The sequence below is a fragment of the Anomaloglossus baeobatrachus genome, chromosome 6 (assembly GCF_048569485.1).
Source record: "Anomaloglossus baeobatrachus isolate aAnoBae1 chromosome 6, aAnoBae1.hap1, whole genome shotgun sequence".
NCBI lineage: Eukaryota > Metazoa > Chordata > Amphibia > Anura > Aromobatidae > Anomaloglossus > Anomaloglossus baeobatrachus.
Window position 1 is genome coordinate 422,570,222 of NC_134358.1, and position 24,663 is coordinate 422,594,884.

Sequence of the window (24,663 nt, forward strand, 5' to 3'; positions counted from 1 at the left end):
GTATGTTCTATGCACATAAGCTTGTGATGTCTGATGCTTTCTGTAACATTTTATTCTCTATACTAAAACTATAATCCTCTCAAACATATATTTTATGACTGCTCTGTGGTGTTGGTGGCCTAGATTTTTGCACTAAGTATTTGATAAAGATACAGTATTCCTAGACTTTACATACAATCTACCAATTTCTTGTCCTTTTGTTTTGGAGCTCTAAACGGCTCCTCCAACTTGACCCATTTCATAGGACTACCAAGAACTCATTATCATTATATAGCCCTGTGACATTGAGCCGTAGTCCTCCATCTTTACTGAAAGTTTGTGATCTTTTTATTTTCAGGGAATAGAACAGTTGAAAAAGGAAGAGAGAAGATGGGCTAAAAAAACAAAATGGATGAACCTGAAGGCAGTATTTGGCCATCCGTTCTCAATAGCATGGCTTAGCCCCCTCGCCACACCAGACCAGGGAAAAGCAGATCCCTACCAGTATGTGGTATGAGGATTTCTGTGCCAGCTTTGCCGCACAGAAAGGCATCACAATTACTTCCATTTACCAGCTTGACATTGAATGTTTCACAAAAATACAACTCTATTTTTGAAATGGCCAAGAGGTCCTGCTGAGAAGAAGCCGCCAACATACAGCAGTTTTGTTTGCTCCTGTTTTCTGGAACCTTTTGTTCATTATTATTTCTTTGATTCTCTGCTTCACAATAACAGAATGATTGTCTCTTCTCTTTACTACTTCCAGCTCTGCTAACCAACCTGACCTAACTTTGTCTGCCATCATTTGCCATAGCTGACTGTGCCAACTAACCACTAACTTGTTCTGGACCTAGTCATTAGGATGAATTGTTTCTGAGGAAAACTTGAATTTGGTGATGATTGCAAATCTCGAAAATCTTGTATCGATGGAGGATGAAGACACATCTGTTATCGCAGACACTATTATCACTTGCAGTAGTATTATGGGTTTGGAAGATTCTGGGACATTTTTATAGCAGCTATATATCCATTCTCTTGTGAGAAGATCATAAACTATTGACATTAGAAAAGGTTCTTTACAATGTCCACCTAAGCTAAATAATGCTGGGGTGGAAGGAGGAATGGTGAGTCCACATATAACAGATGAAAATCACACCAGAATGTAGATTTACAGTAAATCCACACAGTTTTTACATCAGTTGGTAATGGTTGCACAGTTTAACAGATTTATCCATGCCACCATTAACATTGGTATGAAAACCACAACGATTTGCAGTAAAACTCCATTTAGGTGGGATTTTCAACCATATTGTGCTGCACTTGTTCAATGTATTATTCTAAGTGCTCTTTTATCAAGTATATATTTGGATTTTAAATGTGTTGTCATCAAGATGGGCTGTATGGACTTAAAATATATTAATTACCACATTTTTAATACACTCTATTTATCAATTTTGCACTCTGCACGTATTGCCAGTCGATTTGGTCACTGACATGATTGGGTTGGGTTGTCTGCAAAGCTTGGCCATGGAGCAAGCAAACCAACAATATAGAAACTGGTAAATAATTTACACTTATATTATATTCCCATCCATACAGCCCAACTTTAAGAAGTCGTAAAACACCTTAATTATTGATATCTATTTTACCATCTTAGCATCACATTTCTGAAATAGACCTTTTTTTGAGCCATGGTCTTGTGACCTAAGCCTTGCCCAGATTTTAAAAAAATGGAATAAAAATGGCAGATGGAAATGAATCATTGTGGAATTGAATCAGAATTTATTTGCGCTTCTCCAAGAAGCTCAGATAAAGCGTTACTATAACTTTGGTCCGCTCAGGCTTCTGCTCCGTCTTGTGAGTGACCAATAATAATGTAAATTAATTTTACTTTTTTAACACATTTCCGTATGTAAAGTCCTGTCATCTCCCACATCTAGGAGATTATGTCGATTTATGTGACAACTGGAATTTTCTTTGTGCAATTCAAGCATAAACTATAAATTTAGCTTTTCCCTTTTTGCAATTCTATGTGTCTACATAGTCCCAAGTACTAGAATGGTGCCAATCTGGAGTTCCCCTACTGTTCCAATCAACACTACAGTTATAGACGGAGTTGTCCATGATCTACATAATAACCGAGCAGCGCTGTTATGGTCTGCCTGGCAGCTTTTATAGGGAAGGGAAGGAAATTCACTTCTAGGGAAGTCCACTGAAGTTTAAATATTTCATATGCTGATCTCCAAATGGCTCACAACAGTCCAGCTTCATTATCGTGGGCAGCTCAGACCTCAACTGCAGGATAATAGAGAACAGAAAACCTCCAAGTTGTACTAATATAGGAAAAAGACACTTTCAGCCCATGTAGATTTTAACAATTGATCAAAAACTTAAAGGACTTTGTCAGCTGGATTTCACTCCCCAAACTATTTGTAAGTGCATGTAGCTCTTTCAAAGACCACTCCAAAAATACCTTTACATGACCAGTCCGTTCCTGAGAAATCAGTGTTTTAATTGATATGTAAATGGCTATGCTACATCTGAAGTCTGTCACTCCAGCTCTATTTTCAGCTTAGCATTGTCTTCTGTTAAGACTACTGGGAATAGAGGTGGAGTGACAGAGACTTCAAATCTATAAGCTTTATTTTCTTATCACATCAAACGTTGAGTTGTCAGTAATGGAGGAACAGACTGGTCATGTAAAGGTATTGCTGATCTTATCTTTGAAAGAGCTTGCATGCATCATAAATAGATTGGGGGGTGAAATCCTGCTGACAGATTCCCTTTAATGAGTGTTAGACTTTAGGCATCATGTTATGTCATAGTACTAGTCCAATACTGGCTGTACGTCATATATCCGTTATTATCATATGCACTTATAGCTTTTCATGACATTGCATACAAGTTTGTCAGATAGAAACATGTAATCTATGTGCATGCATCCCCTTCCATCTCTTATTACGTATACATGGCATATGGTCTTTACAGTGAGTTCACATGCCATTCGTATTCATACAGGTCACCCTTTCATGTTCACTTTTACAAGTCGTGTAACGATAGTCATGCTGTTAAGCATTTGGAGTATTACCAGACAACACACTATGATAACAGAACTTGTAGCTCCATCTGCATAGAAAATCTCTTTGTACGTTTGCATCAGTAACCCTTTATGCTCTGTATTTATGACTTCACACTTGGAGATTTTCTATAGCTTCTCATATTTAATCCTTATCCCCTGGTTTAGGTAGTATAATTTATGGGTGCCTCTAGATTTTTTTTTTTTCTGAATGATCTATTGTCATAACTACATGTGGTGTTGTTTTGTGTTGTGCATTTTCTTCTCCTTCTTTTGAATGTAATGTATTGGTTTGTCGTGCCTGCGTGGCGCTCTTAGTTGCCACTTTGCCAATCTTTGAAGCTAATCTTCCAAAGATACAAATGTTATACTAGACCAGTTGAGCCCTGATATTCTTATACATTGACCTTTCTTAGAAATACCACAGGAAAATGTCTTTGGGTGCTGCTATTTACAAAATAGTTTGACACAAGGGGATCTTGTACGCTAAGTTCCCAAGATGAGCATTTGGTATACTTGTCTGCTGAGCATGTTCATGGGCAAAAACACAGTATTTAAATCTCATGCCCCCTGTGCTTTTTTTTTTTTTTTTCTCCGTAAACCCTTAAGAAATTTACCTGCTGTGCATTTGTGAATCTGCAGCATGTCAATTTCTCTTACATAAAAATGTGTGTTTTATTTGCGGATTTTCATCATAGACTTGAATGAAATGCAGAAAATCTGTTTAAAGGGAACCTGTCAGCAGAAATTTCGCAATAAACCTAAAAGATTCTAGAAAGGTTACTGTTGCTATTGTGTCCCCTTTGAGACCTAAATAAATACTTTATAAAGTCTTACCTTTTTGTATGCAAATGTTTTTTTATGGTCACGGGGGCGGGCTGTCTTGCGTCCGTTATTCGCCTCCTGCCGCTTTACGCCGTCCACCATTGCTCATTTCCATACATGAGGATGCCGCCCAGTGCTCCCGAGGTCTCGGTAATAGGTGACGTGGGTTCATATGGCCAGTGCTTGCGCATAACGGTGGAGACAGAGGGAAAAGCGTGGGCACGAGATTATGGGCGGGTGCTTGGATGACACTGCTAATGACAATCACAGCGCCGCCCATAATCTCGCGCCTGCGCAGTCACCTCACCAGCGGTCACGCTTTACACAGTGCTGTCCCGCGATAGTGCCACTGGGCATGCGCGAGACCTCAGGAGCACTGGGCGGCGTCCTCATGTATGGAAATGAGCAATGGGGGACGATGGCATAAAGCAGCAGGAGGAGAATAACGGGCGCAAGACAGCCCGCCCCCGTGACCATAAAAAACATTTGCATACAAAAAGGTAAGACTTTATAAAGTATTTATTTAGGTCTCAAAGGGGGCACAATAGCAACAGGAGTCTTTCTAGAATGCAGCCCAGGAGCTGCAGAAGGGGAATCTTTTAGGTTTATTGCGAAATTTCTGCTGACAGGTTCCCTTTAAAAAAAAAAGGCCTGTAATCTGCACATGACTTTATCAATAACGTTTTATCAAAACTAGGTAATTACTAGGGATGATCGAAGACCTCAAATATTCGGCTTTGGGAATATTTTCCGAATACCTCGCCGCTATTCGATTATTCGATGCGCAATGTAAGTCTATGGGAAGCCCGAATAGTACCGAAAAGTTGTTATTCGGGTTTTCCCTAGACTTACATTGCGCATTGAATATTCGCAAATAGTCGAATAGCGGCGAGGTATTCGGAAAATATTTGTGAAGCCGAATAATCGAAGTATTCGATCATCCCTAGTAATTTCATGAATGGTAAGATTCCAAAACAAAATAGTTTACATAAAACGTGACTAAAAGGAAACAAAAACCTGAAATAAAAAACACACAATAAAAACACATATCTAATACAGACTCAAAAACACTATGAAAAAACACCACCTAAATGGGTAGATCATCCAAAACGCACCAAATACTCATCATGGGAACTTGGTCTTAGTCCTGTTTCACATGTCAGTGAAAAACAAACGTATTTCACTGAGGTGTAAAAAACGCATGTCCGTCTGTGAGATGTGATCCGTCATCCGTGATTGCACATAAAGATAAACTCACCTGTCCCCGCTCCTGCAGTCTGTGGTGCTGAACTCTTCAGCTCTTCTGTGTTTCCGCCCCCGCTGAAGCTACTTCCGGGTCGTCTGTGGCTGCATACATAAATATGCATGACACTAGCCGGCTCTGAAGCAGAAGCCAGAGACAAGCAGTGCTGAAGAAGGTGAGTTAAAAATGCTTTTTATTTTCAATGTCCGTGTTTTTCTGGTACATGTCTCATGGATCACATCATAGTGTGGTCCGTGGGACATCAGTGATGCCAGAAAAAATGGACCTGTCTCCGTGTGGCAATCACAGACACGCATGTACGCCACGCAGAGACACGGTTAGTGAAAAATCACTGATATGTGCGCAGACCCATTGATTATAATGCGTCTGCGTATGACAGTGATTCTGATACTTATAAAAACTGACGTGCGAAAGAAGCCTAAGGCGGGGTTTGCACACTACGACATCGCAGGTGCGATGTCGGTGGAGTCAAATTGAAAGTGCCGCACTTCCGGTGTCGCATTCGATATCGTAGTGTGCAAATCCTTTTTGATAGATTAACGAGCGCAAAAGCGTCGTTATCGTATCATCGGTGTGGGGTCCGACATTTCCATAATGCCGGTGCAGCAACAGGTACGATGTTGTTTCTCGTTCCTGCGGCAGCACACATCGCTGTGTATGAAGCCGCAGGAGCGAGGAACTTCTCCTACCTGCGTCCCGGCTGCCATGTGGAAGGACAGAGGTGGGCAGGATGTTTACATCCTGCTCATCTCCGCCCCTCTGCTGCTATTGGCCGCCTGCCGTGTGACGTCGCTGTGACGCCGCACGACCAGCCCCCTTAGGAAGGAGGTGGGTCGCCGGCCAGAGCGACCTCGCGGGGCAGGTGAGTGCTTATGAAGCTGGCTTAGCGATAATGTTCGCTACGGCAGCTATCACAAGATATCGCTGCTGCGACGGGGGCGGGGACGATCACGCTCGGCATCGCAGCATCGGCTTGCGATGTAGCAGCGTGCAAAGTACCCCTAAGAGAAAGTTTATTGGTGACTTGTGTTAACCCATTGTTTATCTATAAGACCTAAATACGATGGCATAGTCCATCATGTATTCACATACCTTTAAGCACTGAACTATTAAATTTGTTTTAATTGACAACAAAAATGAAAATGCCTGCAATTTCTTACATCCATGATATAAAAAGTCATAATTACACACAGACCCTAAATTGCCCACAATACACTGCCTAGATATTGTTAGGTATACCTGGTTACAGTTGGTCCTGCTTCAGATCCATTAGTTATCTCCTGCAGGACGCCCTTAAGCTTCCCATCTGTGCATAACGGCCTGACATCATATTCTATTTCGGTATATCTCATACTGAAGCACAGTGGAGAAGGCTGCACAGATCTGGGCTTCAGCGCATACGTTACACTTATTTTTCATGTGACATGTACAGCTATAAATAATTTCATGTATATTCAGGACACATTCCATTCCTAAAACTTTGCAGAATATTTTGTAATTATTTTTGGGCAATAACTTGTACCATATGTCTTTTTTGCTTATTTAATTTTCCATTTTTAGAGGTTGTTATGACCTGAATTTCATGCTGGATATTATAAGGGCCTCTATAACTGGGCTTCCCAAATCTTAGGAACACTTTGCTAGGTTGTGACAGACTAAATGGTGTTTTTGTTTTCAGTTTAAATGTGAACGTTGCATCTCATTTAGCTCTGTACAGTATATGCTTCCATACTAAAAAGAAAAATGTTAATGCAATAAAACTTTTCATATAAAATAAGTGTGCGGCTTGTCTATTGTGTATCGTATTGCTACAGTTGTTACAGTGACTGTGCTTCCATTTTTGGAAAAAAGAAACAGTCGCAAGAAAAAATATGTTCTCTTGTTGGATCAGTTTTTTTTGTTTATAAAAATGGAAGAATGAAGTTAAAGGTAACCTGTCAGGTGCAATATGCACCGAGAACCACAAGCAGTTCTGGGTGCATATTGCTAATTCCTGCCTAACTGTCCCTGTATCTAGTAGCATAGATAAAGGGATCTTTAGAAAAGGTATTTCTAAAGATCCTTTATGATATGCTAATGAGCGCAGGCACTAGTCACAATAGCATTAGTTCCTGTGCTCATTCCACCCTCTAAGCATTTTACCATGCCCACAGAGTGTCATCATCAGCAGTGACGCGTGTACCTGTGTCCATTGCACAGTATTTCTAAAGATCATTTTTTGTATGCTAATGAGTCCCACAACTGTTCGCAAGGACATGCGTTCCCTTGGTTAGCCGGCCCACATAGCATGGTAGCATGCCCCTGTGGGTGTACTAACATGCTAATGAATGTGCAGCTTTGCCGCACATATATCACTCTTCATGGCTGCTGGCGGGGGATGGATGCGCACTGTGCATGATCCGGACTCTCCGGGACTTCTGGTCATGTGCACTAAATTGATGCCGGGTGTAAGCTTCCCGGTTTCAGTGAGGTACAGTGCACATGACAGGAAATGCTGGGAACTCCAGATCATGCGCAGTGCGCATCTGTCCTCCGCCTCATTTACCATATAATAAACAATCTTTAGAAATACTTTTTCTAAACATCTGTTTATCTTTGCTAGTGTATACAGGGATGGTTAGGCAGGGATTACTAATATGCACCCAGAACTGCTCGTGGTTCTGAGTGCATATTGCACCTGATGTTCATATAAATGCAATATGTAGGTGCATGTTCACACTGTGTCCATTTAATGGACAAAACCTAAGATAAATAAAAAAAAATGAACAAATACACTGCAGTAAGGGCGGCGTCACACGCTACGATATATCGGGCGATATGTCGTCTGGGTCACGGATTCTGTGACGCACATCCGGCATCGTTAGAGATATTGTAGCGTGTGATAGCTACGAACGGCTCTGAACGAGCAAAAATACTCACCTTATCGTTGCTCGTTGACACGTCGTTCATTTTCATAAAGTCATTCCTCCTTCTGCGTGCCGGTAGTTCGTCGTTCCCGAGGCAGCACACATCGCTCCGTGTGACACCCCGGGAACGACGAACACAGCTTACCTGCGCCCCGCCGGCAATGAGGACGGAATGAGGTGGGCGGGATGTTACGTCCCACTCATCTCCGCCCCTCCGCTTCTATTGGGCGGCCGCTGTGTGTGAGGATGTTCGCCGCCCACAGCGAGGTCTTTCGGGAGGTAAGTACGTGTGACTGGGGTTAACGACTTTGTGCGCCACGGGCAACAAATTGCCCGTGACGCACAAACGACGGGGGCAGGTGCGATCGCACGATATATCGTCCCATGTAACGCCGGCCTAAGTAAAGATGCCGCAATAATGCATGTAAACATACAAAGCAGGCTGGAAGGCACGTGAAACAGTAGGAGCTGGACAACTGGTTGTGCTAGGTGGCAGACAAAGAAGAGGAACGGGACACATTAGCCAACTAGTAAAATATAATAATAATAATAATAATTTTATTCATTTATATAGCGCTATTAATTCCACAGCACTTTACATACATTGGCAAAATATGATGTAAAACACCAGAAAGGGCGGTGACCACAGAGGTAGTGAGCGGAGCCCAGGCCTTCTGAGGCAGGTGCTTAACAGTTTTAGGGCCGCTCCAGAAAAAAATTGTAATAGAAGTAAAAGGATGCTTGGCATTAAGTCTAAACATTTTGGGTACTCTGCATCGCTCATACAGACCGTATGCCTTTCAGTCTATTAAGAAGAGATGAAATCAGTTGCTGAGTGCCCACAACCTATTTCTATGCAAGACAGACGGGAACGATGATTGAGAATGCATCATAGTATTATCCTGCTCCCATAATGCTGCAGCCCACACTAAAATATCTCAAATGAACAAATAAAAACTGTATGCCACGTTTGACCAGCCAAAAAGATATAAAATATGGAGACTTTCTCCAAGCAATGTCCCAGGTTATAATTGGGCTGTATCAGGTCTTGAGAAGCTAGTGATGAAACCAAAGGAGGCTGAGGCAAGGTATCCATAAGGACTGAAAGATGAGTCACAGCCTAGACTAGTTACTCAGAGCAAGTTACAAAACCAGTCCCAAAAAATCCTTTGTATTCCAAGTCAACAGTGTTGTTGCCGCTGCACATTTTGAATCTATGGTCTGTGTGTTCTTTTAGGCTCACCTGTTGAACTGTATTAATGAAATCAGGGTAAACACACAGACCACGGGCATTGGCACAGCAGTCCGGAAGGAACGTAGAATAGTAGAACCCCCTACAACTGGTTATGCTGAACACATAGCTGGAGCAGAACATACTAGAAGCTACAGATCCAGTAAGACAGAAGGAGAAGATAATGACAGGTCTGAAGAAGTACACAGATGCGGGTGGTAGAGTTGCTAATGGGAGCAGTCTCTAATAGCACCAGAAGACTATAGCGCTCACAAACCGAGGTAGTACATACTAGTAATAAGTAACATGTGCGGGGTAAAATGGAGATCAATTGACTTGCCTGGAAGATGCACCAGACTAGGTGAGTAAATGAATGCGTGTCCTCATCTGGAGGTTCGTAGTAGGTTGCAGAGGTTACCTTGGGACTGGCAGCAAGTGCAGAGTATGGAGGTGTTCTGCGAGGCGGGCTTCAAAGGGTGAATGCAAATCATACTCCGTAGGATGAACGGTGTGCGTTAAGGAGCTGGTGTCTGTATCTAGGAGCCTCGGCCGGCAGCTTCCCTGGATACCCGAACGCACGCGTGAAGAGAGCGTGTGACATCACAGGACTCAAAATAGGCTACGGATCAGGGGAGCTGATGAAGGAGGCACGTTTGAACCTCTGAAACGCGTTGGGACACTTTTGCCCCCCACAGATTTCCGTAGCATGTCTTGAGTACTGTGACGTCACATGCTCTCTTCACGCTTGCGTTCAGGTATTCAGGGAAGCCGCCGGCGATGGTCGTAGATAAAGACGCCAGCTCCTTATCGTACACCGTTCATCCTACGGGGTATGACACATTGCAGTGCCGGCATATGCGGACACACTGCAGTGCGAGCAGCTGCGGGGCTGGCAGGGAGTGGGACACAGACTGCGCGGGCACCCGACGGAAGTCACACGGAAGTGCTTCCGTGTGGCTTTCGGGGATTTTGTGGACCCATTGACTTGTATTGAATCACGGTCCGTTATTATGGAACAGAATAGGACATGTTCTATAATAACAGAACGGACATACGGCTTCCAATATGCTTTTTTGTAGGATCGGATGCACACAGAAGTGCTACCGTTTACCATCCGATCCTACACAAAAGACATTGAAAAGATGGTCCTGTCCGTGGGTCCGCAAAAAAACAGGAACTGAATAGGACAAATGGAACGGTCATGTGAATGAGCCCTAAGACACAGGGGTATGTCCATCAGGGTCTTAGAAGACCTGGGCAGATGATGTGAATGAGACACACCAGGCAACTAGTACAACTCAGAGTGGAGCACAGCAAAGGGCCGTGGCCATAGAGGAAGGGAGCTGAGGTCAACCCTGCTGAGATATATAGGTAGCATATAATCTTAAAAACGAAAAATTGGTGAAAAATGAAGAGTAGACGACGTATAATAGCCATAATTAGTGCTATTCCTTTTATGTGCACATACAGTAGCATCTTATTCTGAACAATCGCCGGAAATGACAGGTATAATTTAATTGTCCTTTTACAATATTTTAATCATTTTCTTGAATGTGCATTTGACCTTTCATGGCAAGGTGTTTTATAAAGATTTTTTTTTTTGCTTTGTTAATACATTTTGTAGTTTTTAAAAGTTACAGATGAGATTTTCCTAAAGAACTGCTCTAGAATTAGGCTTTTTGTTTTAAAGTGAACCTGTCAAGGTGCAATATGCACTCAGAAGCACGAGCAGTTCTGGGTGCTTATTGCTAATCCCTGCCTAACTGTCCCTGTATACACTAGCATAAATAAAGGGATCTTTAGAAAAAGTATTTCTAAAGATCTTTTATGATATGCTAATGAGCACGGGACCTAGTCACAAGGGCGTTAGTTCCTGAGCTCATTCTGCCCTCTAAGCATGTTACCACACCCACAGAGCCCAGCATCATCATCAGCAGTGACAAATGTACCTGTGTCCGTTACACAGCCTCAGATGCCGGGCTTAGGGTCCATGCGCATGGATCAGAAGTCACTGTGCTTCCATGCACACTAGATCTCTCTGAAGCTGGGATGCGTACACCCAGCTTCATAGTGCGCATGACCGGGAGTGCCCGGCATTCTAATTCATGCGCACTGACACTAAAGGGGGCTTCACATGCAACGACATCGCTAACGAGATGTCGTTGGGGTCACGGAATTCGTGACGCACATGCGGCCTCGTTAGCGACGGCGATTCGTGTGAAACGTACGAACGACCGCTAACGATCAAAAATACTCACCTAATCGTTGATCGTTGACACGTCATTCAAATCCCAAATATTGTTGATGGTGCTGGATGCAGGTTGTTCGTCGTTCCTGAGGCAGCACATATCGCTACATATGACACCCCAGGAACCCCAGCGATTTGCCCGTGACGCACAACCGAAGGGGGCGGGTGCGAACGCTAGCGAGATCGCTAGCGTTGTTGCAGCGTGTAAAGTGCCCTTAAGGGTGGTTTCACATATCTGGCATTTCGCCGGATTGCCGGATCCGGCACACTCCAGTACAGTGCAATACAGTAAAATGGCATCGCAGCAACCTCCGGTCACATGCTGCAGTGTACTGGAGTGTGCCAGATCCGGCAATCCAATGAAATGCCGGATGTGTGAAACCACCCTAACTCCGGTGTCTGAGGCGGTGCAACGGACACCGATGATGACACTGGGCCATGAGCATTGAATATCATGTTAGCACACCCCTGTAGGTGTGCTAACATGCTTAAAGGACGGAATGAGCGCTGGAACAAATGCCCTTGTGAGGGGTCCTGGCCTCATTAGCATATCATAAAGAATCTATAGAAATACTTTTTCTGAAGATCTCTTTATCTATGCTACTCAATACAGGGACGGTTAGGCAGGGATTAGCAATATACACCCAGAACTGCTCGTGGTTCTGGGTGCATATTGGACCTGACAAGTTCCTTTTACGTATTATCCATCTAATAAGCCTTAAGAAAATATACCAATCTGAGATGATATTAAAACCATTGATAGGTGAAATGAGACAAAAATCTGGTGAAATGTGACAAGATCCTGACAAGGGCTAGTATATATTAAGCGGAGAGTGAACAGTCAGTTCTTGCACAAAAAATGAACTAGGACCTGAGCAAGCGTGAATCCATAATAAAAGATATGCTGGTCACACAGATGGTTCAGGTAATATTTGTTTTGTGAAATGAAAGGAAGAATACGAAAAAAACGTAAAGAAGAGACGAACAGACCAGGAATCAGTTTAAAATAATGCAATGCCGTAAGGCGTAAAAGCGGTCCTAAAGGGGGCTTTACACGCTGCGACATCGCTAATGCGGAGTCGTTGGGGTCACGGAATTTGTGACGCACATCCGGCCGCATTAGCGATGTTGCTGCGTGTGACACCGATGAGCGATTTTGCATCGTTGCAAAAACGTGCAAAATCGCTCATCGGTGACATGGGGATCTATTCTCGATTATCGTTACTGCAGCAGTAACGATGTAGTTCGTCGCTCCTGCGGCAGCACACATCGCTATGTGTGACGCCGCAGGAACGAGGAAGCTCTCCTTACCTGCCTCTCGGCCGCTATGAGGAAGGAAGGAGGTGGGCGGGATGTTACGTCCCGCTCATCTCCGCCCTTCCGCTGCTATTGGGCGGCCGCTCAGTGACGTCGCTGTGACGCCGCACGGACCGCCCCCTTAGAAAGGAGGTGGATCGCCGGTCACAGCGACGTCGCCGGGCAGGTAAGTAGTGTGACGGGTCTGGGCGATGTTGTGCGGCACGGGCAGCGATTTGCCCGAGTCGCGCAACAAATGGGGGCGGGTACCCACACTAGCGATATCGGGACCGATATCGCAGTGTGTAAAGTAGCCTTAAAAGGATTAATCCGGAGGCTGTTATCTTACTACACTGGAATAACAAGAGAATGAGAGCAATGTTCATCTAAACTCATTTATATATACAATTACATAAATATTTTTAACAAATTTAACCCCTTGGTGACCACCAATACGAATTAAAATTGACATAAGAGAATAGCATCCCCAATGAAATGCAGCATCTGTCAGGTGTCCACTATAGCTGACCCCCTGCTGCATCAGCCACAATCAGTGTTGGCACCGACCAGGACCGTTTAACCCCTTAGATGCTGGTGTCAATAACGGCTACGACATCTGGATGGTTAACAGAGTTTGGGGGCTCCCTCTTTAACCCCACCAGCAACTTGAGATCATGCTTGTGTGGTCCTGATGATTATCATGGCAGTTCATGGCCAAATAACAGCCTTACAGTCTGCCGGCTATAGTGACTTGTTCAGATATTACCAACATTTAGGTATTAAAAATCACATTTTTCTTTCCTGTCCTGCCACTTTGCATTAATCCTGAAAAGCAGCTGAAGGGTTAATAATCCACTTGACAGCAGTTTTACATACTGTATGTTGAGAGGTGCTGTTGTAAAAATGGTATCATTTTGGGGGACCTATATGTTGGAAAAACCTCAAAAGTCACTTCAAAACTTCAAAATAGGTCCATAAAAAAAAAAACATAAGTTTTGTAAATTTCCTTGAAAAAAATTTACAAATTTCTACTACAATTTTAAAGCTTTTAACATCCTAACGAAATAAAAGAACATATTATCTAATGCACACATGAACTAAATAATATTTATTAACTATTTTGTGTGATGTGACTGGATCAAAAGGATAATCATACAAAGTTTGAAAATTGCACATTTTTTGAAATTTGCCAAACTTCTGATATTTTTATATAGTAAAGCAAGACAAAATCAACCTAAATTTACCATTATCACAAAATATAATGTGTAGTCTAATAAATGTACCGCTGCGCAAACAGCTCTGCCAACAGTAAGCCAATAACATGGGTTAAAGTATACAGACACAGAACGCACAGAGGAAAGATGGGTGACGTCACAACTGAGTACGGCTGCCTGCAGGGGCCAATCCAATGTGTTTCGAAACGACTTGTTTCTTCATCAGCGCTGATGAAGAAACAAGTAATTTCAAAACGTGTTGGATTGACTCCTGCAGGCAGCTGTACTCAGTGGTGACGTCACCCATCTTGCCTCAGCGCGTTCTGTGCTTTGCTGTGTTTGGGATGCCGACGGCCAAGGCGTCCAGCAGCAGCATCGCACCTAGCAGACCGGGGACTGCTCTGCTGTGTTGGGATAGACCCTCACAGTACCCCGCACCTGGAGTGCTTCTTAGGTTGGTGCAACACACAGTGGACTTACCACCTCCCTGGCACTCCGTAACTGGTGTTTCCTCGAACTCTGTTCTATCCAGGATCACGTACCTTCAAGATAATTATCTGCAACCAGCTTCAGGATGGAGTCCGTTTGTCTTTGACCCCCGGCTTCCATTTGGGTACATCCACAACGGTTTGCCTGCGGTCACAGTGAGTGCCTTTACTGGCGGTAATACACACGCTTATTTGGAATACTTTTCCTCTTGTTTTTAACGGTTTTATACTTTAACCCGTGTTATTGGCTTACTATTGGCAGAGCTGTATGCGCAGTGGTACATTTATTAGACTACACATTATTTCTTGACACTGTGTGGGGGTGATCAGTTACTGCTTGCAGCATTCTTATTGCTCTCCACGTATTGTATAAATAGGGGCGCAGATACTTACTTTCTGTTTCTTACCAAAATATAATGTGTCACAAAAAAAACAATCTCAAAATCACTGTGATATGTTGAAATATTGCTTAGCTTTAGCCACATAAATTGACACTGGTCAGATTTGAAAAATGTGGTCTTCATTTTATATTGTAACTCCAAAAAGTTAGAAAAAGGAAAAATTATAGCAAGACCCTAAAATATGCGAAAACTACTGTTCGCTCCTTTATGCCATCCTAACGTCCCAATGACTTTATTATTACTTAGATTACTTGGATTTCCTTGCTTTTGTTGATGGTAATGTTGCTACTGTCCACCTTTTTCTATTTCATCAGGGGATTGAACGACTGAAGAAGGAAAATCCAACTTGGGTGAAGACCAGCAGTTGGGATGGAATGAAACAAGCTTTTGGTGGTGGTTTTTCTCCCGCATGGTTCAGTCCTTTCGCAGGAACTCTCTACCAGAAGGTGCCAACAGATATTGAAAGTGATCAAGGAGGAAAGGACAGTGAAATAGTGATGGGCAGGTTGGAGGGACATGTTGAGGTCATTGAAATAGGAGGTGGAATTGGCCACTGTACTAATTCGTAAAACCAAAAATATCTTTAAAAAGAAACCAGGATGGAAATATGTTGATTAAACTAACCATTAAGTATCAGCAGTGACTGTCAGCTCTTCGATTTCAGTCATTACAGTATATTAATATGTTGAGATGTTTTAATTTATTTGGTTTTTCTTATTTTAATTTTTCACAACCTAGTGATGTCTTACATTACACTATACCAACTCAAAACCTCATCATGCTATTTTTCGATTGTATATTTCATAGAAGCCAAACCAAATGTTATGTTGTACAAGTGTCCATCAGAAGACTCGTATACATGCAGGTGAACTACACAAAGACTTGGTTTTGGTTCTGTTGTGCTGTGAAGAGTTGAATCCATCTCTTTGACATTCAGGTTGCCATCTCTGCCATCTATTACTTGGCAAAGCCTCCATAGCTAATGTTAATTTGCCTCTGTTGTTTTCCTTTTTATACATGTGGAACATATCTATTCTGTCATATAACTTATCTAACATTTATTGATAAAGGAAAATACCATTTTAATTGGGGAAAAATAGATAGTAATTAATAAAAGTAATAGTTTTAATAATGAACCAAAATGTAGTAAGAACGGACTATAAAAGAAACAGAAAAATGACACTAGATGAGTTTCCATTAACCAAGAAAAGGTGTTTACTAGACACTCCAGTATCCAGGACAGATTCCTGAATAATATACATTGAGGAAGATAAAATTATTTGGATAGGTGACTACATGCTCATCACTGCAGGGTTTTCTACAGGGACCCTAATTGATCTTGAAAATGGGGCTCTGAAGTGCCGTGTTGGAAGATCATGCATACTCCATTCATTGTCTATAGGGCTGCTAGAGTTAGGCTGGAGTCAAATTTGTGAGTGACTAGCGCGTAATCCACGCGAGTCTCGCATCGTGTCACCTGGCACGGCCTGCCGCTCTTTGGAAAGTAGCGGGTCAACTGCCTAGAAATACATGGAGCTGACCTGCTCCTGTCCAGAGAGCAGCAGGCCATGCCAGGTGATGTTGATGCGAGACTCACGCGGGTTACACAGGATTCACTCGCAATTGTGATTCTGGCCGTAGTCAAATACACCACTATGCCATCGGCAGCAGTCCATAAGCAATGAATAGTGTGGTCAATGCTCCATTCCAAAATGTGTGAGATATGTATTACCAGAGGAAACGCTTTTGGCTTATGGTTAGATAGTCTATGGGCACATTGATATATATATTGGTGGCACTTTGAGACATACACCAAATATACTGTATATCCCAAGTAAAGCACAACTGGAGCCTTATGGACTATTGACTTCATAGCAATCGGTTACATTTCAGGTTTGACTTCTGTATCATAAGTTAACATGAAGGCAGAAAAAGAGACATTTCTTACTGTTATTTACAACTTTAAAATCTTTGTGTAAAATAAAAAAAAATAAAAAAAAAATTTCATATTTTACCCAAAACTGTTCAGTGGATAAATGACAAATGCTTTTTGGCAAAATACTCCTTTAGTGGTATTTTAATTCCTCTCCAAAATAGGATGTACTAGTATGGGTTCCCACTTGGTGGTAATGGAAGTTCGTTGTCTGTGGGGTCTCGATCAGTTGACCCTACTGCTGTCTGAGTCTAAGCTTTATTGGAGGATGTCATTTTCTCTGTAGACTACAATACTGTAGTCAGGGTCAGCTTTAGTGGGTGTAGTGACCTGGAAAATATCCTAGGGCCCATACTCCCTTGGGGGTCCCCAGGGTCTACAGTAGGAGTTACACTGATAATAACATTAAAACAATTTAAAAAAAACAAATAAACACATGTATAGTATTGGTTCGTTCATAGAAATCCATATTATCTAGCAATAATTCTATAATACAAGAGAATCGGATGCATTATGTAAATGACACTCGGCTCACACTTGGAGAAGAGTTTGAGACAAGTATCATTTACTGTGACCCGATTCTCTCGCATGCGGGAATCATAGCACAGGTTAAGAGAAGATGGAGAACTTAAAGGGGTATTCCCATCTCCAAGATCCTATCACTATATGTGGTAGGTGTAAAGTAATGGTAATAGCAAATACCTAAAATTAGAAATGTGGTATAGTTCTACTGATTAGCTATGTCTGTTACCTCATGTGCAGGACATTCCAACTTTGGTATCCATGGGTACAACTATTCATGTAGGGACAGTTCGTTAGTTGCTCGTGGTCATAAATATGGATACCTATGCTACTGCAATACACTGCACATGAGGTAAGAGACACAGCTAATCAGGAGAACTATACTACATTCATAATTGGAGGTATTTGCTAATATTATTATTATTATTATTATTATTATTATTATTATACCTATTACATATTGGGATAGGATTTTGAAGATGGACTACCTCTTTAATTTCTCCATCTTCTCCTTTTTGTGTCAGCATATATTGGACTGCACTCAGATGTCATCCAAGTACAGTCTGATGATTTGTACCCACCCATAGACTTGAATGGGTTTGCACCATCTGATATACGCTGCTTATTTCAACATACAGTGATTTTTTTTCTCATACTGGATTGGCATGAGAAAAAAGTGTTTGTGGGCACTGCCCCATAGTATAACATTGGAGTGAGTGCTATCTGATAAAAAAAACGGATAGTGCTCGTCCGTTGTATCCACCAGTGTGAGCAAACACTAAAACTGAAGATTTTTTTTTTAATGATCGTTAAATTAACCTTACTTTCATGTTATGTGTTGAATAAAATGTTTTATGAATCTCAGTCTTGTCAAAATTTTGGACATTTTTCTTGCTTTCAGTGAGACATTGAATAAAATCTTACTATTCAAATAGGGTGTACTCCATGTATGCTGAGCACTGTATATATATATATATATATATATATATATATATATATAGGTTTGAAGTCAGGTTAGTACCAGCATGGGAAACAGGTAAGATATATATATATATATATATATATATATATATATATATGCACTAGCTGTACTACCCGGCTTCGCCCGGGTTAATAATAACAAAATAGAGTGTATAAACAAAAATGTATTCTGCACACAAAAACCGCAAAACATATAGATAGAAATGTAATTATTAAAAGGCAAAAGCTAAGCTAATAGAAGCATTTCACAACATATATTTCAACGCAGATTTAACTAAATTGACCAAGTAATGTGCTCCGTCTGTCTCTTTCCCCGTCTGTCTCTTTCCCAGTCTGTCTCTTTCCCCATCTGTCTCTTTCTCCGTCTGCCTGTCTCTGTCTCTTTTTTTGTCTGTCTCTATCTTTATTTCTTTCCCCATCTGTCTCTTTCCCAGGTCTGTCTCTTTCCCCGTCTGTCTCCCCGTCTCTTTGTCTGTCTCTTTCCCTGTCTGCCTGTCTCTGTCTGTCTCTTTCCTTCTCTGTCTCTATTTCTCTGTCTCTTTCCCCGTGTGTCTCTATCAAGGTCTGTGTCTTTCCCCATCTATCTTTGTCTGTCTCTCTGGCTGTCTCATCCTTCCCTATCTGCCTGTCTATGTCCCTGTCTGCATGTCTGTCTGTCTCTTTCCCCATCTGTCTCTTTCCCCATCTGTCTCTTTCCCCATCTGTCTCTTTCCCCGTCTGTCTCTTTCCCCGTCTGTCTTTTTCCCCGTCTGTCTCTTTCCCCGTCTGTCTCTTTCCCCGTCTCCCCACCAACATCTTATTACCTCACATATAAGCTTCTTATACTAACAATGTCTTTTGTTCCTATAGCAACCAATCACAGCTCCTACTAATAACCTGTAGTTCCAGGCTCCATTTACTTTAATGAAGGCATGTTGTTTGGAGAGTAACTGTAAAGCGCGGGGTTAAATTTTCCTGTCAAAACATAGTCTACGACGTTCCCTGGGTCACATGAGGTATCTGTGCAAAATTTCGTGATTGTAAAAGCGACGGTGCGGATACACTTTTCGTTTCACTTTTTCCCCATTATGTAGATAGGGGCAAAATTGATTGGTAAATTGGAACGCGCAGGGTTAAAATTCCGTCTCACAACATAGCCTATGGCGCTCTCGGGATCCAGATGTGTGAGTGTGCAAAATTATGTGGCTGTAGCTGCGACGGTGCAGATACCAATCCCGGTCACACACACATACACACATTCAGCTTTATATATTAGATACAGTTAGGTCCAGAAATATTTGGACAGTGACACAATTTTCGCGAGTTGGGCTCTGCATGCCACCACATTGGATTTGAAATGAAACCTCTACAACAGAATTCAAGTGCACATTGTAACGTTTAATTTGAAGGTTTGAACAAAAATATCTGATAGAAATTGTAGGAATTGTACACATTTCTTTACAAACACTCCACATTTTAGGAGGTCAAAAGTAATTGGACAAATAAACCCAACCCAAAAAAAAAAATTTTATTTTCAATATTTTGTTGCGAATCCTTTGGAGGCAATCACTGCCTTAAGTCTGGAACTCATGGACATCACCAAACGCTGGGTTTCCTCCTTCTTAATGCTTTGCCAGGCCTTTACAGCCGCAGCCTTCAGGTCTTGCTTGCTTGTGGGTCTTTCCGTCTTAAGTCTGGTATTGAGCAAGTGAAATGCATGCTCAATTGGGTTAAGATCTGGTGATTGACTTGGCCATTGCAGAATGTTCCACTTTTTTGCACTCATGAACTCCTGGGTAGCTTTGGCTGTATGCTTGGGGTCATTGTCCATCTGTACTATGAAGCGCCGTCCGATCAACTTTGCGGCATTTGGCTGAATCTGGGCTGAAAGTATATCCTGGTACACTTCAGAATTCATCCGGCTACTCTTGTCTGCTGTTATGTCATCAATAAACACAAGTGACCCAGTGCCATTGAAAGCCATGCATGCCCATGCCATCACGTTGCCTCCACCATGTTTTACAGAGGATGTGGTGTGCCTTGGATCATGTGCCGTTCCCTTTCTTCTCCAAACTTTTTTCTTCCCATCATTCTGGTACAGGTTGATCTTGGTCTCATCTGTCCATAGAATACTTTTCCAGAACTGAGCTGGCTTCATGAGGTGTTTTTCAGCAAATTTAACTCTGGCCTGTCTATTTTTGGAATTGATGAATGGTTTGCATCTAGATGTGAACCCTTTGTATTTGCTTTCATGGAGTTTTCTCTTTACTGTTGACTTAGAGACAGATACACCTACTTCACTGAGAGTGTTCTGGACTTCAGTTGATGTTGTGAACGGGTTCTTCTTCACCAAAGAAAGTATGTGGCGATCATCCACCACTGTTGTCATCCGTGGACGCCCAGGCCTTTTTGAGTTCCCAAGCTCACCAGTCAATTCCTTTTTTCTCAGAATGTACCCGACTGTTGATTTTGCTACTCCAAGCATGTCTGCTATCTCTCTGATGGATTTTTTCTTTTTTTTCAGCCTCAGGATGTTCTGCTTCACCTCAATTGAGAGTTCCTTAGACTGCATGTTGTCTGGTCACAGCAACAGCTTCCAAATGCAAAACCACACACCTGTAATCAACCCCAGACCTTTTAACTACTTCATTGATTACAGGTTAACGAGGGAGACGCCTTCAGAGTTAATTGCAGCCCTTAGAGTCCCTTGTCCAATTACTTTTGGTCCCTTGAAAAAGAGGAGGCTATGCATTACAGAGCTATGATTCCTAAACCCTTTCTCCGATTTGGATGTGAAAACTCTCATATTGCAGCTGGGAGTGTGCACTTTCAGCCCATATTATATATATAATTGTATTTCTGAACATGTTTTTGTAAACAGCTAAAATAACAAAACTTGTGTCACTGTCCAAATATTTCTGGACCTAACTGTATATATTAGATATATATATATATATATATATATATATATATATATATATATATATATATGTGTGTGTGTATATATATATATATATATATGTTTAAAAGTTATATTTTATCCATGTTACTAAGAACAGCCGGTTGTGGAGGAATGTATTTCTAGTTAAAATTCATTTAACATGAAAAGAAATAATGTAAGAAATTAATAAATGAATCTGAAGACATTAAACAACTTTACAGGTAATCTTAATTGATATTTCTTTGCATCTGCAGCTTGTATACAGGATATTTTTTTAAACATAGGTTGTTAACAGAATTTTAATTTTTATCTACTGGAACAAAAAAAAAAGTTAACACATATTTTAAAAATCAAAAAGTATTTGTATATGTTCCTGAACCACCCTTTATAAAGACTTTTCCCTCATAGGATTTCAAGCATCAATTCTTTGTAATTCTTTGTAAGTGACTGCACTGACATGCAGTGCAGGTTGTTGAATTAGGCTTTTGTTTTATTATTCTTGCGCATTTCACACATTTTCTATTTAATATTTTATAATACTTTGTGAAGTAATAAAAGCCAGGAATCTGCAGATAAATATTCCAAATCACGGGAAATGGTGCCACCTAGTGGCTGATGCAGTATTAGCCGTTACCTGTCGTTACAGTTTTCAAATTACGCATCTCTGATCAGTAAATGTTAAGTCTCTGAAAATCTGGAATCTTGTTTGCACATTTTTTTTTACTAGTTAAATCTTCCTGGCTGGGAGTTTTATACTATTGGCAATCCTTAAAGGGGTATTTCCAGGGTGGTAAAAATAGTTCTAGAATATAGCACCACGAACTGAATGGTGGGCTACTAACTGCCATGGCCAAAATGAAGGTACTGCTCCTTTCCAGGAGGCTTCAGGTCTCCCTCTATACAGTGAACTCTGCCTCCTTTACATGAATGGTTTCACTGCACAGTGGATGTCTGAGAACACGGCTGTGCAGGTGACGATTAGGCATAGGAACTGCAGTTCTTTCATTCAGATGTGATCCTAGTGATATGCGATGGCCATGCCACTTAAAGTGGACAAAAAAACATGAAATCAATGGCTACAATTTTCATTAAGACATAGAGGCGCGAGTATGTGTTCATGAATAAACAGTGAGACCCAGTGAGTATTCCTAAATTATCCCAGCTCCCTACGAGTGCAGGTTTTCTTAAATCATCCCAGTTATTTGTTTATCCAGTTTCCGCTTGAAGTCAGCAAACTGATAAGTAGTGATTTTGCTCTCTCACATCTTTTTCATGTATATGATTCAGACACTTTTTCTATGGCCTGATTTCTGACCAACCTACAAGTGCATCTCGATAAATTAGAATATCATCAAAAAGTTAACTTACTGTATTTCAGTAATTCAGTCCAAAAAGTGAAATGCATATATTATATAGAGTGATTACACACAGACTGATCTATTTCAAGTGTTTATTTCTGTTAATGTTGATTATGGCTTCCAGCCATTGAAAACTCAAAAGTCATTATCTCGGAAAGTTAGAATAATTACCACAAAACAGCTGCAAAGGCTTCCTAAGCATTTAAAATGGTCCCTTAGTCTGGTTCAGTAGGCTACACAATCATGGAAAAGACTGCTGACTTGACAGATGTCCAGAAGGCAGTCATTGACACACTCCACAAGGAGGGTAAGACACAAAAGGTCATTGCTAAAGACGCTGGCTGTTCACAGACTGCTGTATCCAAGCATATTAATGGAAAGTTGAGTGGAAGGAAAAAGTGTGGTAGGAAAAAGGTGCACAAGCAACTGGGATAACCACAGACTTGATAGCATTGTTAAGAAAAGCCCATTCAAAAATCACGGGGAGATTCATCAGGAGTAAACTGCTGCTGAAGTTAGTACTTAAAGAGCCACCACACACAGACATATCCAGGATATGGGCTACAACTGTCGCATTCCTTGTGTCAAGCTACTTCATGGCCAATAGACAACACCAGAAGCGTCTTACCTGAGCCAAGAAGAAAAAGAATTGGACTGTTCTCAGTGGTCCAAGGTGTTGTTTTCAGATGAAAGTAAATTTTGCATTTCATTTGGAAATCGCGGTCCCAGAGTCTGGAGGAAGAGTGGAGAGGCCACAATCCAAGGTGCTTGAGGTCTAGTGAGAAGTTTCCACAATCAGTGATGGTTTGGGGAGCCATGTCATCTGCTGGTGTAGGTCCACAATGTTTTATCAAGACCAAAGTCAGCGTAGCCGTCTACCAGGAAATTTTAGAGCACTTCATGCTTTCCTCTGCCGACAAGCTTTTTGGAGATAAAATTTCATTTTCCAGCAGGACGTGGCACCTGTCCACACTGCCAAAAGTACCAATACCTGGTTTAATAACCACAGCATCACTGCAAACTCGCCTGACCTAAACCCCATATAGAATCTAAGCGGTATTGTCTAGAGGAAGATGAGAGACACCAGCCCAAGAATGCAGATAAGCTGAAGGCTGCTATCAAAGCAACTTGGGCTTCTATAACACCTCAGCAGTGTCAGTCTGATCGCCACCATGTCACGCCGCATTGATGCAGTAATTCATGCAAAAGCAGCCTCAAGCAAGTATTGTGTGCATTTACTGTACAGACTTATCAGTAGGCGCCAACATTTCTGAGTTTAAAATCATTTTTTCAGTTGGTTAGTTGGTTCACTTATATAATCTTATTTTCTAAGATAATGACTTTTGGGTTTCATTGGCTGTAAGCCAGGGCCGTATTTACCATTAGGCACCCGTGGTCCGGTGCCTAGGGCGGCAGATTGTGAGGGGCGGCACCTTCTGGCAGCAAAAAAAAAAAAAAAATTTTTTTTTTTTTTTTTTTTTTACATTTTTTTTTTTGTGGCCGCCGAGCACAGGGAGCTGATTGACCCCGGAACTGCCGGCGCCTGCACTTCCGGGGTCACAGGCGCGCGCCAATCAGCTCCTTCCTCTGTGCTGCGTCCACTGCTGTGTGGACGTCACATGCAGAGCTCACAGCAGGACGCCGCGGAGGACGCCGTGATGGAATCCGGTGTCAGAAGAGGATACTCACGTGAGCCAGGAAGATGGCGGCGGGCACTGGAGCAGGTAAGTGGATTCATAAGGAGCGTGGGAGTGTCTCTAATGCAGACCGGAGATCTGCGCATGCGGGGGGGGAGGCGGCAAAGGCAGATACTGGAGGGAGGCAGAGGCTGAGACTGGGGGGAGGCTGGAGGGAGGCAGAAGCTGAGACTGGGGGGAGGCTGGAGGGAGGCAGAGGCTGAGACTGGGGGGAGGCTGGAGGGAGGCAGAGGCTGAGACTGGAGGGAGGCAGAGGCTGAGACTGGAGGGAGGCTGGAGGGAGGCAGAGGCTGAGACTGGAGAGAGGCAGAGGCTGAGACTGGG

General features: G+C 42.1%; 1 protein-coding gene across 3 annotated transcripts in view; it reads left to right on the forward strand.

The window, feature by feature from the left end:
* ZDHHC3 (zDHHC palmitoyltransferase 3) overlaps positions 1-16,445 on the forward strand; it is a 98,741-nt gene extending 82,296 nt beyond the window's left edge. For 2 of the 3 annotated variants that reach the window (XM_075315166.1, XM_075315167.1), the window contains exon 7: positions 15,243-16,445. In XM_075315166.1, the coding sequence (XP_075171281.1) occupies positions 15,243-15,497 (255 nt within the window). In that variant the 3' untranslated portion in view covers positions 15,498-16,445. Of the gene's footprint in view, positions 1-337; positions 4,298-15,242 lie in introns of those variants that run through there. The other variant, XM_075315168.1, reaches the window with a different exon arrangement.
* The last annotated feature ends 8,218 nt before the right edge of the window (positions 16,446-24,663 follow it).